This window comes from Melitaea cinxia, chromosome 11, assembly GCF_905220565.1.
Source record: "Melitaea cinxia chromosome 11, ilMelCinx1.1, whole genome shotgun sequence".
NCBI classification, from domain to species: Eukaryota; Metazoa; Arthropoda; class Insecta; order Lepidoptera; family Nymphalidae; genus Melitaea; species Melitaea cinxia.
The window spans coordinates 5,791,363-5,811,303 of record NC_059404.1 but is presented as its reverse complement, the minus strand read 5'-3'; the positions used below and the strand labels follow the sequence as shown (position 1 = coordinate 5,811,303).

At 31.8% G+C, this 19,941-nt stretch overlaps 1 protein-coding gene across 1 annotated transcript in view; it reads left to right on the top strand.

Annotated features, from left to right (window-relative positions):
* Nucleotides 1-310: 310 nt before the first annotated feature.
* Nucleotides 311-19,941, top strand: part of LOC123657725 (homeotic protein Sex combs reduced-like) — a 42,506-nt gene continuing 22,875 nt past the window's right edge. The window contains exon 1 of the mRNA XM_045593243.1: nt 311-1,070. Within this exon, the coding sequence (XP_045449199.1) occupies nt 311-1,070 (760 nt within the window). The remainder of the gene's footprint in view (nt 1,071-19,941) is intronic.

Below are 19,941 nucleotides of genomic sequence, written 5' to 3'. Positions count from 1 at the left end.
CCCTAAACATTAAGCTCCTCCAAGAATATTAAGTTTTATGATTTAGTTTTATAATATTTATTGGCTTTAAAATATTGTGTGACACGTGTAATATACATTTATCACTTGTAACGAGACATCGTACTTGACCAATTAATGCGTTTCGTTCTTTCACAGGTCCATCAATCAAGCTCCACTCTACGAGGACAATTGAGTCGGACCGCGAACATCTGTAGCACTTAACATGTCCAACTAGACAATTCAGAGTCCGACTAAGAATGACATTCTTCGAGTAAACTTCAGAGATAAGAGAGAAAACAATCTGTTACCAATGAACGACTTAAATTATAACGCAGGAATGAGTTCCTACCAATTCGTTAATTCCCTTGCATCATGCTATGGGAATCAGGGACCAGGACGTACGGGGACACCTGTGGAACAATCTGGTCATCCAGGATTGCCGACTCCCGGTGCAGACTATTACAATCCGAACGCTACAGCGTCATATCCAAATACTTGTTACTCTCCGCCACAAGTCGGCCACCATTATCCTCAACATCCATATGCGACGCCAGCAGCCGGAGCTCACATGCAACCTCAAGCTATGATCGATTACACACAATTACACCCACAAAGACTGGGAAGTGCAGCCAGTCATATGCATCAACATTCGAACCCAAGCCCCGGGGCTCTATCACCGAATATTATGTCAACACCACCCAGCCAAGCGACAAGTGCGAGTTGCAAATTTGCTGACTCGACTTCTACAACCGGGGTTGCGTCACCACAAGACCTGTCTACGTCCTCTGGTCCTGGTCGAACGTCACCGGGTTTTGGGAGCGTGGGTCAAAATTCTGGCGGAACGACCAGCACCAAACTCGGTCTTACTACACCCATCGCTTCTCCTGTGGAACACAAAGCGAATATAAACCAAAATATCTCAAGCCCCGCTTCAAGTACATCTAGCAATGAGAGTAACGAAGCAAATAACTCTAGTTCAAGTAATACGAAGAATGCGAAGACTGCCTCTAACGCACAAGCGAATCCTCCGCAAATTTACCCGTGGATGAAACGCGTTCATCTTGGACAAAGTGAGTAGTTTTTCATCATATTTTTGATTAGATTTAATATTTAACGGTCTTTTATGCAATGATTTATTGTTTCATTGACTTAGGAAATAGTTAATGACGTAAATATCTCGGTTTATTCTTTTTTACTCGAGGCGTGAAATCGTAAATGGTTCTGTTTCCTCTTCGAATCATAGTGTGACCACGCCTCTGTTAAAAACCAACACGCTCTAACAAGAAACTATTCGTCAATTAGGAGTCAAAGCGGAGACGAAATAAATTATATATCTTTTTTAAAACATTAGCATGCGTTAATATTGGATCAATACACCGGGCTGATGGATGATGTCCATAATAAGGTATAATGGCTTTGTTGGCGGGAGCTACGTAGTGAACATCGCAGATTTTTTCTTCCCAGCTTCTAATGATAGGGAAAGTACGTCGTCACTATGACGCGAGATTTGATGGATTCTTACCTTCCGGTATTAACCGTAAATTAGATTATTCAATCGCTTCATAAGTGTCTGCCAATTTATTTATTTACTTAACTTTTCCAACCTCCATATTTTGATAAAACATTAAACCTTCGTCTTTTTAAAGTTTTGTAACAAATTCTGTTGACAATCTTCAGCTTAAGGAAATAATTTATAAAGTAGGGCACAGTGACATACGCTATAAAATCACGCAATCAAATTAATGCCTTAATTAAGTATACTAAGTGTGAAAAACGGGGATGATACAATTACTACTGATAAATAGGTACATTACATAATATGACACTAAAATATATTTTTTAATTTTCTAATACCCGAAAGAATATGCTCACTTAAATTATAAATAATAGTTTTTAAACAATAATATAATTATAACATTTCTAGAACTAAGTTAAAAATAAATAAAGACAAATCCTAAGCTTCGTGTGACCTGAATTATGAGAGAATAACGCCATATCACATTGCATGTTTTAAATTGACTTGACACACATGTGAGAGTAGGTAAACGTTCTAAATGTTTAAGACACAAGACAGGCGCAGATGTTAAGATTTTTCATATAATTGTTTTTGTTTTCTTACATTTACCGGCTAGGCGACCTTGCTGTTATTTTCTCTAATTAGCTTTTAATTGACGTGATACAAATTATAGTAAACGCTGTCACAAAATAATGTATATAGGTCTACGAATAAGTGGTTTTGTAAAAACGCAAAGATATATTTAAAACGTTTGAAAGATAAATGTATGTTTTCAAATAATCATAATTGCAATAAATATATCCGGAACGAACTTGTATGTGGTATAATAATAATAGAAATGAAGTACCAATTTAATTAGTTTATAAAGGCAATTAATAACAAAAAGTGTAAAGATGCTACGGAGGTACATACAATTTGTAGAAATTGCATAATAATAAAATAGAAAAATGTGGTCAGCTTTTACAAACTTATCTAATTTTCGTACCTATCAGTTTTATTTAGGTTTTCTAACAAATTTAACATATAATTCAAAAATTGCCATAAATCAAATACCAGATACTATCTACTATACTTCTAATTTTTTAAGCTTTTGTTTAAAAAAGTTTTAAATTAATTAACTTATATTTTTAATTAAAATACGGAAATCCTGTTTAACTTTCTAACATACGAGAGAAAATACGAGTATATTCAGCTGTAGTTATCATCTATGACATATAAAACTATAAATCAACGTGTTGATTAAATTACTTAAATGACATTATTTATTAAAAGATATTTTAAAATGCAAATAGGGTCGCAGTGATGCCATGCTTCGAGGTAATAAGTCAAGAGTTGTCAGCTATGCGTGTAGTCTAGGACTCCTTACATTTTAATACTTTTAGAATTTAGAGATATATACAAACAGATGTGTTATTTTTGAACGCGTTATTGTAACATCTATAATAATTTTTTCTGCTTTTATACGTAAATATAGGAACAGAAATTACATATATAATGTATAAATGTATAAGGTTAAAAGCACAATCTTACTCATTTAAGGACATGTTTGTGACACTAAGTTTCGCGTTATACATAAACCCAAATAATAAATCCATCAATCCGAAGTAGAGCAGTGTGGTGGATTGAATTCCTACCTTTCTCCTACATAGAGAACGAGCAATGCCTAGGATGTTAGAGACTAAAGATAGAAAATAATGTAAAGATACATATACTTTGGATATAAAAAGGTTAGAATAAGACGCACTGCACTTCCTTCAAATTATACTTTTTTTTTTTTAATAAGTATTAAAGAGACATTAAAGAGATTTAGAAATGAAAATATCGTAGTAATACGACACGGATTTAGTTACTCATAAATTAATCTGTTAATATTTATAAAGATAAACGAATAGGCTATTTTAAAGGTTATTTCATTGAAGCTTTTATGAAGTTTTACCATTTTATAAAAAATATGTTTTAATTTTAAATTCGTTACAGTATCGACTTAAATAAAAATATTTTACAATGTGTCAGTTTAAATTTCTGCCTTTCTTTGCTTTTAATGCTAGCTTATATTACTCAATTATATATGTATGACAAAGTAGCGTTTCATAGCCTCCTTTGTATCAAGGAAAAAGACATTTTAAATCGGCTTGGTAAAATTAGTGCAATGCTAATTGTTTAGATTCAGTATAAATAATTAAAACAAAGTAAAAATATGCAATGTAGATTATCATGTAGTTATTTATTTGGTAGTTTGCTAATAATCGTAATTGTTAATCGGATTAAAATAAACAACGGAGTTAATTTTATTTATACTTCTTAATCATAATTTGAGTGCGTGATTATTTTGTTTGTAAATAGAAAAACTTCACGTTACAGCACGAAACATTGTTTTCCTGGGTAATTAAAAATTTATACAAAGCCCCTGAACTTTCTGTATTGCGCGTATCGTATTTCAAGATCAAGATACTCATAATTGTACGTTTCGGTTTTTGTACTTATAGTGCAACTGTAATTGCATATTATTGAACATTATTTACAAAAGATCGTAGTAACGTAAAACCGATATAGAATTTTAATATATGAAATGTTATTTACGTTTTTTAATTCGTCTTTTTGCAAAAATATGTTTTAGCTGACAAGATCTTTAAAAACGCCTATTTAAGTACATAAGACTCCCAGTCTATTATTTACCGATATGAGTGTGCTTAAAGAAATTACATAGCGTAATATACGATTAGATTTTAATCGATGCAAATTGCGGTAGGTATTTCAAAATGCCGAGACACAGGAAATTACAGTTAATCATAAATATGGAATATGGAATAATCAAGTAAATTCCATGGAATAATGTCGGCAATATTATTAGTCTGAATTTGTTATGCACTAGATAAGAACTTGAATTATTAGAAATGATATAATAACCTTTAATTGTTTTAAATAGTTTCTGAACTTCATAAATAAAATTTATGTTTTATTAGATAAGATCACGAAAAAGTAACAAAATTCCATTGAATATTAATATTTGATTGTAAACATTTTTTGTAAAAAATATTTGACTTAAACATCTCTACTTATAAATTATTTATGAATCGCAAGCTTAAAGAAAAATGATATTCGTGTTTTATATTGCTTTTTTTTTAAATCATATTACTTTTTATTTATTTATTATAACATACATTAGAATAATATATGTACACACATATAATAATAGTTTTTCGAGTGGTTTTAACTTCAAATGAAAAAAAAATACCTATATTTTTCATAAAGCTTATAACTGTCTATCTGTCATTCATAACAACAAAATACGTGACATTTTAAAAATAGAATAAAGGTGGATTCTAAATTTATATAATCAGTCAAATTCTAGACATAAAATAAATAAGCGAAGCCATTCCGAAATCATTTACTCAATCTAAATCACGACTGGCATAGCAAAAGATTTAAGATACCGAAACAACCTCCCCCGTATTTACTATACATAGATAGAACAGAAAGATGAGCTTTAAGATAAAGTACCTAAGCGTTCTAGACCTCAGGGCCCATCTAACCGGTCACTACCGCGGCAAACGGCAAAGGGTTAAAAGAACAAAACTTAAGTTCAAAATGCATATGGAAAGGGTTAATATAAATAAAATGCTAAAAGTGGAATGGCGAAATAAAAAAAAGGGATTAGTGCGCCGACCCGTGGTTGGTCGAGTCGGCAGCCATAACGGCGATGACGTTGCAAAACCTTGCGAAACTTGGTCCCTGACATACCCATTATAGTGCTATGTACAAAGCCATATGTATTTTAAGCAGGATGCAGTCAATTTTAAAGAGGATTATGATTTTAAAATAACGATATTTTAAGCATTTATATTCGTTGGTTTGAATGTTATAGGAAATAATTTTGTAGATATTTATGTTTAAAATTAATACTCGTTGAATGATTGTAACTTTGACGTGGATTTACTAATAACACATATTACGATATTGAATACAATTGAGGTTTTTGTTCAGAAACTTTTTATACACTTACCCATTTATTATCAAGCATTATAAAATATATCTTATTCAGTATATGATTTTTATAAATATTTGTTATTGAGTGTAATAAACAAGATAAAATAAAATTGAGTAGTTTTAAAACATCTTTAAAATTACCTCATCATTCTTTCATGAAATTGAATGCAAATTCATTTATTCAGATAATTTCTGAGAATATCGCTGGTTATCGTCAACGTCTCTTACGACGTAGTTCATAGATTATACATTTCTACTAAATTCCATGGCAACTCATAATTTCAAACCTGATATGACTTTCAAGTACATCGAAGAAAAAACATAGCTTGGTATATTATTAAATAATTACAAAATACATTTATTCAATCACTATTCACGCAAAACTGTTAAAACTATTACGTACTAAATCATTTTAAGCACACGGGAAAAACAGCGCTTAGTGTATCGAACATAAAGTCCATAATGTAATATATTGGAAAAGTACAGTCAGTATCAGGATTCAAGTAAGCCCTTCAACTCCCTTAGGACTTTCCAACTTCAATTATTGATGGCAACTTTAGCTGCTATAAAACATACGGGTAAACCGTTATTTTTCATGATGTTTACTTCTAAATAACACGCAGCTTCAGTCGAGCACCATTGCTAAAACGTGTAATTATGTGCCAATTAAAAAAAAAATAGCTTATTGTACCTAATATATGCTTTCAATATGACTTGCATTTATAATGAGGCTGTAATCATATTAAAAACCAAGGTGTTTACTCACGCAAACGCGTGTGGCAGGTGTACCGTCATATTTTTTTAAATTTAATTTCATATTGAATAGAAATTATTTATAATTTTTTAATAACAAGATGGCGGATTGAAGTACATAACGCACGTTATTAGATCGCTTCAGGAAAAACTCTTTTTACAATATTGTCTTGTAATGTTGAAACAACTTTTTCGGATTTTATCGCGGTTTATAATTTTTTTAAATGCCCGAAGTTTCAGATACTTTACAGCAACCTGACCGGAAGACCTTTTAGATTACTTTTTAGATGTTTTCGTTAAAAATATACCTAAGTAAGAACAGTGTTATATTAATAGTATAAGTTGTGCTACTGTTTAGTTCTGCGCATCAAGTGAATACATTTTTCGTTTTATCAGATATCACTAAAAAGCTCTATATTTAAAACTCAATATTAATAAATGAAATTGTCCTAATTTATCATAAGGTTTAATTTATAATACCTGTTACAAATTAAACAAAAACGCGATGCGCTTTATCGTGAACATGAAGTAGGTATCTACTGCATTTAATTAATTACCTACAACGATATTTTATTATCATATATTTACCGGAATGGTTTATTAAATTTAAATTTAATTGATTTTATGCAGTCGCGCATTTTATATATATTTTTATAGTAGCCATGACATGACAAGTCATTTTAGCCCTTCGCCATCGAATTGCGATGTATTTTAAGCGATGAATAAAGGAAGAATTTCTCTTGTCAAGGCGTATAAATTTTTATTCAAAAGTGGAAAACTTTATTTTTAATTCCGCGATGGAAAACTATCTACCTAATTAAAGAATAATAATATTCAAAAATTCCATTGCTTATTTACTAAAATTTACTAAAAAACGTCCATAGACAAAGTTGAAAAACTAAAAAAACATTATAAGTGATTAAAAAATGATCCTCTCGGTTTCACTCACGTAATAAAGATATCGATACTTCTCAAATTATTATACACTTATTTATAGCTTTACTCTTATCAAATGCAGTTTAACTTTGTATTTTACTGAAAGCGGAATAAAATTGTTTGAAACAATATCAGTTATATAAGTATAATAAAACTGTAGCCAAACAACGGAGACAAGTTTTCAATTATTACACAGTGAAAATAACGCAAATATTTCCAATACAAAACAAACAAGATATTTCTCAATACAACCTTAAATGATTAATAATGCTTAAATACAATATAGATTTGTGTTAGATAAACTTTGTGATTCTATCTCTACAGGCATCTTATCTTACGGCCTACTCGAACCTTGAGCGTTTACAACTCCGTCATCTTTAAAACCTACTTTACTTTAAACCTACTGCAGTATTTGAATACCTTTAGATATAATATGGAAGAAATAAATATAATAAACAAAAATTCTCGACCTACTTATAAAACCATAGTTTTAGTACCTAGTAGTTAGTAGAGGTTTTTTAGGACTTTTTATTATTGGATGCGCTAATCTAAGAAGATACCGATACCAATATGAATAATTGTGATTTATTTATTAAAAATGTAGTACACAATATTATTTATTTAACTTTATTTATACCTATAAACGTTAATCTGTCCGTTAATCTTTAAAAATTATAACAGGTGAAACCTTAGCACTTGGGATTATTAAAAAATAAGTGATAAATAATAAGAATATGTTTGATCAGATTTTTCCAGGCGGTTCACGGTAACTGTGTAAGCTTTTTAATAACATGCAATGTGCTAAAAGTTTATTGTTTTGTATTAATAACTGAGGTAGGGTACAGCAGGAATTTTATGCTCAAAATATAGAGCAGCCCGACTGGGGTAGTACCTCGACCTTTCAGAAGACCACAGCTAAATAATACTGTTTTCAAGCAGTATTGTGTTCCTGTTGGTGAGTAAGGTGACCAGAGCTCCTGGGAGGGATTGGGGATTTAGTCGGCAGCACGCTTGCGATGCTTCTGGTGTTGCGGGCGTCTATAAGCTACGGTAATCACTTACCATCAGGTCAGCCGTACACTTGGTTGCCGACCTAGTTATATAAAAAAAAGATCATATGAGTATGTATCTCATCTATAACTTAACACGTCCTACCACACATTGTTAGTTTTTTTGTCATTAAAGCTAAAAATACACTTGCACTCACTAAATCGCACTAGTTTTAACTAGTTTTAACTGCTTATCCATTTTCTCATAACATTTGTTATGTTGCTTGTACCTATAGGATTTGCAAATAGAGTCCCTAAAAGTTTTCAAGCGGAAGGTCTCGGGTTTGAGCTTAAACATTAAGTTAATGATGATTAAACCTTCCTAAACCTTCAAGGAGCTTCCAATATCTTACATTGCAATTAGATATTTTATGTAATTAGCCATAGAGCTAGTCGTAGTATTTTTGAATATTAGCAAGGTGACTCGGTAATACAATCAAACAAGATTGCATATATATAACTTGTTGATATTTCCTTAAGATTTTTGATTTCCTTATTAATACATAAATTGGGAGGTAAGCATTACAAAATATATTTAGTAAATATTTTTTTAACCGAGTCCAAAAAAAGGAGGAGGTTACTCAATTCGAACGTATGTATATATTTTTTTTTTATGTATGTTGGATATTTCCGTCGTTTATGAACCGATTTTGATAATTCTTTTTTTGTTGGAAAGGAAATATCCCTAGTTTGGTACCATGATAAGGAAACCAGGATCTGATGATAGGATCACAGAGAAATCGAGGGAAACTCTCGAAAATCTGCATAACTTTTTACTGGGTGTGCCGATTTTGATGATTTTTAATTTAATTGAAAGCCGATGTTTATCATGTGGTTACATTTAAATTTCATCGAGATCTGATTACAACTTTTAGAGTAATCTTTTATAATGCGTATTTACTTAACAATTTTTTTTGTCTACCTACGCTGTATTACTTGTCTTGTATAATTGAATTCGGCTTTTCTTCGTTTGCCTGCAAACACAATTATTTATTAATTACTTTCTTGCATACAAATCATATGATACTCTTATTTTGTACTCTCGCCATTCTTTATGTAATAAAAAATTATAAGTATGGTTTTTTAAAATTAATTTTTATGTGTATTTCAGTCTACTTACTCGCTATTAGTATGATCAAATCATTCGTAGTCTAGTCTATTTTGCTATCAGCGGTCCGGAATTATTTTTCTACTTAAAAGAAACCGGCAAGAAGCTCAATAGTTAACCATTTAAAGAAAAATTTGTATACTCGTATTTATAATTATAAATTAAATTAATATTTATGCAGTAAAGTTATTAATAGGAATTAACTATAAACAAGTCGAATGCATTCAATTAAAATATACAAGTCGTATAATGAAAACCGTGTTCGCATTTTAATTTCGTTTCAATAACCCGTGTCGACGCACAGACACTGATTAAGTTTCCCATAAGGGTTCGCTTACATTACATACATACACACAAAGTTACATATATGTATATGCGCAAACGCACCATACTCGGAATTAGCATAGGAATCCTACTTCGTTACTTAGGACCGGTTGAAATACACTCTCGACTTATGAATTTTGAATATCTATAATATTTTTTGTTATTGTACCTGTTTTATAGACAATTTTTCTCTTAGGTAGATAGTATTACTTAATAAAATAGGCATCTTCTAGGCAAGCGCGCACCACCTTAGGCTGCATCTGCACTTGCCTTCAGGTGAGATCGCAGTCAAGCGCTAGTCTATATATTAAAAAAAAAAAAAAAAATACAAATGTGTTTGGACTCATTCAAACAAATTGTTTCTTGTCTTTTGTTTTAAATTCGTAGTTCGATTTTAATTTGTTATTATTACTATTCCATACTATTTTAATCACGTATATTTTTACTTAATACATTTAAATTTATATACAATTATATCAACTTCGAACTTCGCTGCAAATAATGTTCATAATTTTTATTTAAAATAACGATAAAATTCTACGCTCGTTCATCTCATATATATTAAATGTAATATATTTACTGTTTATTTATAAATATACTAAAAAACACATGGGAAAATGTTTAGAGCGATGTCATCCAACGCCCATACATTAAGATCCGCTACATTGATAGTGTAAATTAGCCAGAACCGCGCAATGTGTAAGAATCCGAGTCGGCAGCAGTAACGTTCCCGATGCAAAGGTCACGATAGTAATTTTAATACTGGTTGTAGAGTCTATTTAAATAGTTTAAATAAAATTGAAACACATCAGCTGATTTATAATGTGATCAAGATTAAGCCATAATATTTAAATATTTAGACTGTACCTTTTTAAAAGTATGTACTTTCTACTTTAGATTATTATTTCTAAGCAGTTTTGAAATATTGAACAGAACTAATCCTTTAAAATTGTTTACAATGGATTAATTAACTAAAAATATTTTTAAATATAATTAACAACCAAGCAACTTTTAAACGATATTTAGAATTACATAACTTTTTTTTCGTAAATTTACAAAACGGCATTTTTAATGGAAAAAAAATGTCACACGATACACACGCTACTTAAAGTTTGGTTGATATCTTCATTTTATACTGCAAAAAAATTAAATAATACAGCTATTGCTGTCAAAACTGTTATAATAGTAACTGTGCAATTGTTTTCAAGTCCATAAATATCTCGTAACAAAGGACTTGCGGTTTAGTCAAACGTTTAACTGTCTGATAAAGATTTTTTTTCATCTGGAAACCGCCTTTCCTGCGGCGATTCGATGCCTATAAATATTAATACAATCAAATGTTTTGACGTGGACCTTTTTTAAGCTTTTATCTTCTTTCGCTTATTTTTTGTAAGGATCGATTTCGTTTTTATTTCGTGTTAATTTGGGCAACGAAGTCAGTCTTTTAACAGATCGTAAAGTAGAGTTTGAGGGCACGGCGCCAGGTGCGTATCGGGGGGTTTGGCGCAATCGAGCAATATTATAAAATTTGCAAATACGCAAAACCATGTTTGAATATATTATTTAACATTTTTCCTTGCAAAATACAAGCATTCTCAACGTCTTTGTGATAAATTATAATCTTATAAATATTAATTATGTATTTGTCTATAATGTCTTGAATGTTAAAATAAATAAACATTTGAAAAAAAAGGCATTAAGATAAGCATATCTCTCTGAAGTAGGCAAAACAACAGCAAAACTTTTGGTAACATACTGCTTAGATCAAAAATAAAATCGAACAGACTCCAAACCCTAGGACGCATTTTAAATTATTTATATTTACGAGCTCATATTATTTCAAATTAGCATAACGGCGATTACTCACACTATATCATTAATTCTTAAATAAAAACATAAATCTCTACGCCGACTCTAAAGACTGTAGAACAAACACCCACAATTTTAACAATGATACAATCGAAACTGAACTTTAATATACAAGCGATACGTGTGACGTAGGCTTATTTTATCATTACAGGTTCGGTTTCGACAAGATCTGATCAAAGTATCTAAAATGGTCACAGTTAGTGGGTTAACCACTTTAAATTGTCATCTGTCTGATTTATTTCTGTGTCTTTTGCGGTCAACATATTTTTGTGTGCGTCCTGTCTTTAATTTCGAATTTCTTTTACGTTCCGTTTTGTTTTGATATTGTTGAACGAAACTATTTTAAGTCGCAGTAGATAATAATCTAGTCTGTACTTACATAATTTACGTACTCGACATATTTTGGCCGACGCCTATTTGCGAATTCGCCAGGGGCGTATTCAGTTAAACGCTCGTAAACTATAATCATTTGCGGACCATAAATAATTGCGTGGTCCGGACCAGCTTTTTGTCGGTCGCGATGCGCCCGCGCAGGTAATATAGTCATAAATTTCCATAACCGCCACTCGATCTTATCAAACATGATTTTAATTTGATTTCGGAACCACACGTGTTGAGGTTGTTTCTTCACGAGTTACGATGGTAGGTATAACTAATAAACATTAGCTTTAGTAGCACATAATAAATTTATGAAAATATCACATAAAACATCGTCGTTCATAGTAATTTTATTGTCATTTTATTGATTTTAAATTACCATTAAAATCATTTCAATTCATTTTATTGTGAATATTGTTGTTTATTAACATTACATAAAAATAAAAAACGTATGTTTATTATCTATATATTCACACTAGACGTTGTTCACGGTTTCACTTGCAATTTCGAATATTCGTGAGTATAGCTGCTCTATTTTTCGTTCATGTTTTGCTATTATAAAGTATACCTACTAGCTTACGCTTTCTAATTAAAAAATCTATACCCTCATTTTCAGGTCCAATTTCGATTAAAAGCTTTCAATGTTTGCATCACAATCTAATGTAAATATCATCTATTCAAACCTGAACTGATTTATATATTTATTAATAAACTATTTAATTTATTTGGAAAACGTTACAGAAACAATTACAAGAATAAGCGTAGCATAAAACAGAAAAATATATACAAATTATACCCTTTATGTCTCACTAAGAACATAAGGATAAGACTTACAGAAAGAACAGTAAAGATGATTAGTTATTACTATTAATAGTCTAGAGCCAATGAAAACACCAAGGCAATTAATTGATCTAAACAAATAACTTCCTAGCTTGTGTACACGTGTGTTTTGCCAACATAATATACAGCATAAGATCTGATCTAAAATCACCCACAGAAAGAAAAATATTAGTCTTAAGAGAGTGGTAATGGATTGAACGTTGAAGATCATTCGAACGCTATCCCAATTCACACGATACTAAAAGTGCAACACGATTTATTGTCAAATGTAATCAATAACATCGAGAATCGAATCCGTCTCTAATGACATGTCGTAACAAAATACATCACGCCTTTTAAACTATAATGTGCGGACAGGCTATACATCATTTGGAATATTGATAAGAGAACGATAGCTGCTATCAAAATAAAATTCATGTTGATACTTATTATTTATGTATATCTTTAGCTACGATGAATGGAACAAATGAATTGTAAACGACGCAACGGTCGCGGACATAACTCTGAGCTAGAAACGCTAAGTCTGAAGTAATACATTTATATAAATTGTTCAGGTGTTATATGTCCTCGGAGAAATTTCAATCAATACTCAAATTTTATTTTTTTATCCTAAAAGAATATGGAATAATTATAGGACATATGGAGACTGTTTGTGATTGATTTGTCTGTGATTGAATTTAAATAATATTAATTGCATTAGTTTGTGAAATAAAATTTTATTTAACTTATCACATCACACGTTGGTTAACCTAAAAACCTATCAACACATGACATATTTAAATGTGAATTACTATTATTAATAATCTTTAAAAAGTTCTCATCAAATTCACATATAATCATTAATAGTTTTGATTCTTACTTTGATACAAACTGGCCACTGGCCCAAAATAAGTACTGACCGCTTACGAAACGACGATTTACAACCCACAGTGCCTATTATCTAGTATCATACTATAATCCATTTATCACCGCTTTTGTTTACGATCCTCGCGTATCATCGACTATTAATTATAATGCCTTTTTCATTTTCGAACTTTGACGTACTTGCTGTGTGACAGACCGTAGATAAGAATGTTAATGTTGCTTGATACCGTCTGTACCTTACACAACAATAGTACAAACAAATATATTGTCTATACTGTGACAGTAAGATTCGTTTTCACTTTTCAATTTCACAATAAGACGGTAGTTGATTTTGAATTGTAAGAAGAAGAGTTAGAGTCGACTGTAGAGTTGAGGTTTGGAACACCTTAACAGCGAAATCGAGAATTTTGATGGATGCGGTTATAATTGTTTCTGTATCGATTATGCCAATGATAAATATTTCTACTATTGCTCGTTTTATTAATGACGTGGAAACGGAAGAGCTGGGCGATGCCCTAACGACACGGACGTCACAATTAATATCGGAGCTGTCAAAACAGCTGTCAGCGGGTTTGTACGTCTGCTTTATAGCTCGATGTAATTAAATTCGTCATATTTATTTACTTTCAACGCTTTTTAATGTCTTTTCTATTTGAACCGTGACCGTAAGCTTTAATTATAATCTTTCAATCGTTACTTTTAACGAAATTTAGAGAAAAAAAAACTGTTAGTATTGTAATGTTTTAAGTTATGTAGGTACGTTATGGTAGGTACGGGAAACTAATCATTACGATAAAATATTTAGGTATACTATAATTAAAAAAAATTACAATGTTCAAATTTTCCCAATACAATGAGTTTCAAGCTAATTAATATATTTTAATTATTTAATATTTTATTATATATTTTATTGGAATTAATTATTGTTAACCTAAAAATTAACTCACACATACCTTGTATAATAAAATTTTCATAGTTAAAATGAATTTTACAAACCTTCGTGGCAAATCTCAAAGAGCTTAAAAAGATCTCAAATAATAGAGAAAATCAATAGCACCCCTAGTTCAATTCCTCTAAAATTAACGGTACCGTATAAACCAGCGACGCAACGAACCGAACAGGAATTTAAATAGTCTGAAGACGACTTTAGCGCCGCAGTGTCGATCAACAGGAATCTCTTGACAGTCAATCACACTGGTCAATGGAAATTTAAGCGTTATCTCATATTCTTACAGTTTAAAATCGTACGTGATGGCTTTAATGAAAAAATTGCAAAACTCTTTTATTATCATTTTTTTAACTATTTTAAATAGTAATTAATATATTCCTTAGAGAACTGAAATGAAAAAAGAGAGTCAATCCTGTACTTTACTAGAAACTTGCAAATACCGTAGTGTTTAAAAACCTAACATATATTTTTCCAACTAAGAACATGTAGCATCTTTGAATATTAATTAGTAATTAAAAGTAAGGTCTTAATGAAGAACAATGTAGTGAAATAAACAACTTTTCTTTACCGTAATAACATAATTAGCTCCATATTCCCTGATACTCTGTTAAGTTGTTCTGTAAGCGTTATATTTGTATATTTTCTATTTTTAAATTTCAAATTAATCTTTACATAAATTTGCAACCTTCACCTAATCTCTATTGAAAATGTAGGCGCGGTACAAGCAACACCAGAACAGCAATATTAGAAAAGCCCACACGTTTCTCAGACATTCCTGCAAAAGGTCAGGAGTCAGGACACGACTCGACAGCATGTGACGGAGGTCGACATAGCCACTTCATTAATTCCTGAACGTCTGATCAATACGGTATTATTTGAAAAAAAGAACTCAAGAAAAACTTTCCTAACTAGAAATATACCTCTAAAACAAAACAAAAGAAATACCACGCTTGCAAACAAATATAAATTGTAAAACAAAAAATTGAAAAAATACGTTTCTATTGACTGCATAAATTTTCCCTTCAAACTGTCCTCAGTTTTATAAACGACATGTATATTATTGGAAATCGTGTACAAAACTAAATATTAAAAGGAAAATTCTGTCATCCTAATAGATGTTAATCTAAAGTTGTAAACAAAGGAATCGACAGCGCTATTGTCGAGTAACAAGTCTACAACTACCCCCGCAGTGGGGCGAACCGCCTCGAACGAAACAAAACGACAGTTATTAATGGTTATATGGAAAAAATATTGTTGCGTTTGGTTACCCCGGCTTTTAAAACGTAATAAACAATATGCAATTAAAACGCCAATATCAGATTGATGGTTTGATTGATAGTAGCTTAGTTTCTGACTAGAATTTGTGGGGTTTTCCTAATTTACACTAAAACGTTCAGTTCTCTTAATCGTTTTTTTTTTTTTGTTTTTGTTTGTGAATTTAGTATTTCATTTCAATACTACATTTTACTTTTACCTTTATTTTTGTGCGTTGGACTTCATTACTTTCATTTGATATCTATCCTTAATTTCTGGCTTGTGAAGCCCTAATTATAAAAAATAGTAGTAGTAAAAATAGTAGTACGCAGTCATGTGAAAAACAAATTAAACAGTAAATGTTGTACGTGCGTGCATGAAATAATACACTAAATTTAAATTATCAATAGTGTTAGAGATAACAATTCAATGAGCGTGATAATTAAATTACTAAGTGTGTAAATATATTTTATGAATAAACCGTACTGTAAGTAGATGGACAGTCTTGCTTATTATATGCATGTATAAAACACCTTAGTTGCGATTCAACTTTTACGGTTAATAGAGTAATAATTATACTTCTAGATGATGTATCAAAATGAAACCTTTACAAGATTTTAAGTTAATACTCCAAGGTCACACTGGAAAATCGGTATCCAATTTTCTTAATAAGATTTTGATCGTTGCGTCTACAATTAATCATACAGAGAGTATTTAACTGAGGAAGGGCATACCAGGAAATTTACTGCTCAAAAATGGAGCAGCCCGACTGGGGTAATACCTCAACCTTACAATCAAGCACTGAATAATACGGCTTTCAAGCAGTGTTGTGTTTCTATTGGTGAGTTAGGTGACCAGAGCTCCTGGAGGGAAATAGGAGTAGGGTCGGCAACGCTCTTGCGATGTTTCTGGTGTTGCAGACGTTAATAATCTACGGTAATCGCTTACCATCAGGTGAGCCGTGTGTTTGTATGGCGACTTAGTTAAAAAAAAAAAAACAAAGAAATAGAGAAAAGTCTAGAAATAATTGCTTCGGCTTCTATTCCTTTCATAAAGACATAACACGTGGTTCAATAAGTCCCGAGACTAAGTACTAAAAAAAGGTCTTTTTTATAAAATTAATTTTTATTCATCAACATAGTCTCCTCCAAGAGCGATACAGTCCCTCCAACGCTTTTCTAACTTTTCTATCCCATGTGTGTAGAACGGTTTGTCTTTGGCTTCAAAATAAGCCTCCGTTGCTGTGATAACTTCACTATTTGAGTCAAATTTCTTACCCTGAAGCATTTTTTTGAGGTCTGCAAACAGCCAGTAATCGCTGGGGGCCAAGTCTGGCGAATAAGGGGGATGAGGAAGCAATTCGAAGCCCAATTCGTTAATTTTGGCCATCGTTCTCACGGACTTGTGACAAGGCGCGTTGTCCTGGTGAAACACCACTTTCTTTTTGTTCATGTGAGGCCGTTTATCCGCAATTTCGTACTTCAATCGCTCCAATAAGCACATGTAATAGCACTATTTATATTTTGCCCCTTTTCAAGGTAGTTGATGAAAAGTATTACACGCGCATCCCAAAATATAGACGCCATAACCTTACCGGCCGATTTCTGAGTCTTTGGACGCTTCGGGCGGCTTTCACCAGCCGCTCTCCACTCCGCTGCCTGCCAATTGGATTCCGGAGTGAAATGGTATATCCAGGTTTCATCCATTGTTACATACCGACGTAAAAATCCTTTTTATTATGATTCATCAGCGCCAAACATCGCTCTGAATCATTGATACGTTGTTCCTTTTGATTAGTTGTAAGCAAACGCGGCACCCACTTAGAAAAAAGCTTTTTCATGGCCAAATTTTTATGTAAAATAGTGAAAACACTACCAGCTGAAATCTTCACTATCTCGGCTATCTCTCGCACTTTTACCTTCCGATCTTCCAATACGATTTTGAGGACTTGGTTAATATTTTGTTGAGTCACTGCTTCATTTGGACGACCTGAGCGTTCCCCATCATTGGTGTCCATGCGACCGCGTTTGAAGTCGGCATACCACCGACAAATGGTTGCTTTAGAGGGAGCTGATCCTGCATAACATTTTATAAGCCATTGCTGTGCTTCAACGGTATTTTTTCCTATTAAAAAACAATGTTTTATCAACACGCGAAACTCGTTTTTGTTCCATTGTATCGAAATTACAACCGTAGCGTCACTTAAATGTTTCAAAATCAATAATTTTATTGTTCCATTTTTAAAAATTTGACACATATTCTTGTATTGATAGCCAGTACTTTTTAAAAATCAAAAGAGTTTTTAATATATGCGCCATTTCCAGGTTAGTCTCGGGACTTATTGAACGATCTAGTATTTAGTCATTTACAATTTTAATGCACGTACGGATTTTGTATATATGTACACAATATGCAATATCTATATAAACATATTACAAATCTCTTCCAACACATGTCATGTCATGTTTGATGACATTGTAATTATCTATGACAACGTATATGAATTCAATTGTGGTGCCTGTATTTAAATAAAGGAGCTTGAAGTTTATTCCATTGCGTTCATATAACAAATATGTACCTACAGTTTTTGACAGTTCTATTAATTTGATCATTTGCCGTTAACGTTTAGGACGTTATAGTTACATGTTAGGTCTATATATTACCCATGTAATTGTACCATACCCACCGTTTTTCAATCTCCCAGAAAAAAATACGGAATAAAACGAATTTATTAGTTATGAATATATTTTTATAATTAACTAACCGATCCGTGACCACTTTTTTGGGCGCTTTTTTTGATGCAATAGTAAAGTTTTCATCTCACTCGCGTATTTCTCCGACTTGATTGAGACATATACCATTATTGTTCACTGTTTTTTTTTTTTTTTTCGTTCAATAATAATAAAATATAGTCTATATAACTCCTGAATAGTGTAGCTTTCCGTTAGTGAAATAATTTTCATAATCGGATCAGTATTTCCTAAGATTACCTTCTACAAACAAACAAAGTTAGAAACTTTACCTCTTTATAATTATGTGTTAATCTTTCGTAGTTTATTTATTAAATTTTATTAATAACTTAAAAAATCAAAATTTGCAACGTATATTTAAATTTAAATACATGTTTTATCAATTTACGACTCTACCTACAACTTTCAATTTGCGTTCTTTGATATACATGTTAGTTCAGTACAATTACAGCTTTAAACCATAAGTTGATGCTATACAGCCTACTAAATATAATAACTATTTTGTATATTATATTTTAAATTAGCCAACCCCGAGAACTTGGTAACGCTGTATTTTTTTTCCGTAGATTTATCGACTTTTTAAATTAATCGAACGTTCCTTTAGACAAAACTTGTCCTAAAAAACGGACATTAAATAAAAAAGAGTTATCTAACTCCTCTTTTTAGTAGGTTATGTGCATACATTTGAGCTTCATTTATTTCACTTAACACAAACATAATAACAAATTCATGTACCTACGTATTTCCAAATATCGTACACCAAATCAATTAAAATGGCGGTAATATGTCCCTTTGTAATTGGTTAATTATTATCGCGGTATAGGAGGGGCTGCCGGTTCGGTTTAGTTCAAAATATGGGAGTGAAAGCTATGTAAGGCTTTTATAAAGCTGCGTATAATAAGTAGATTATACAAGTATTCCAAAGACCTAAAAGAAGAACTAAAATTAAATTTATGATGATATTATATTATGATTAATAAATACAGGACGAACTAGAATTGTGCTGTGTGGCTACGGCACCAAAGAATGTACCCCCTCTCTTTCCGTGAGTGTCGTAAGAGGCGACTAAGGGATAACAAGGTTCCATTACCATCTTGGAACTTAAGAAGCCTACCAATGGCGGGATAACCATCTAACCGCTGGCTTTGAAACACACAGGACGAAGACGGGCAGCAGCGTCTTCAGTGTGACAAAGCCAGCCCTGCGGTCACCAACCCGCTTGCCCAGCGTGGTGACTATGGGCAACACACATGAGTTCACGCATTTTTGGCTCGAACTTGTGGAGGCCTATGTCCAGCAGTGGACTGCAATAGGCGGAAATGATGAACTAGAATTATATTTTTCGTATACTAGCCATACACGGT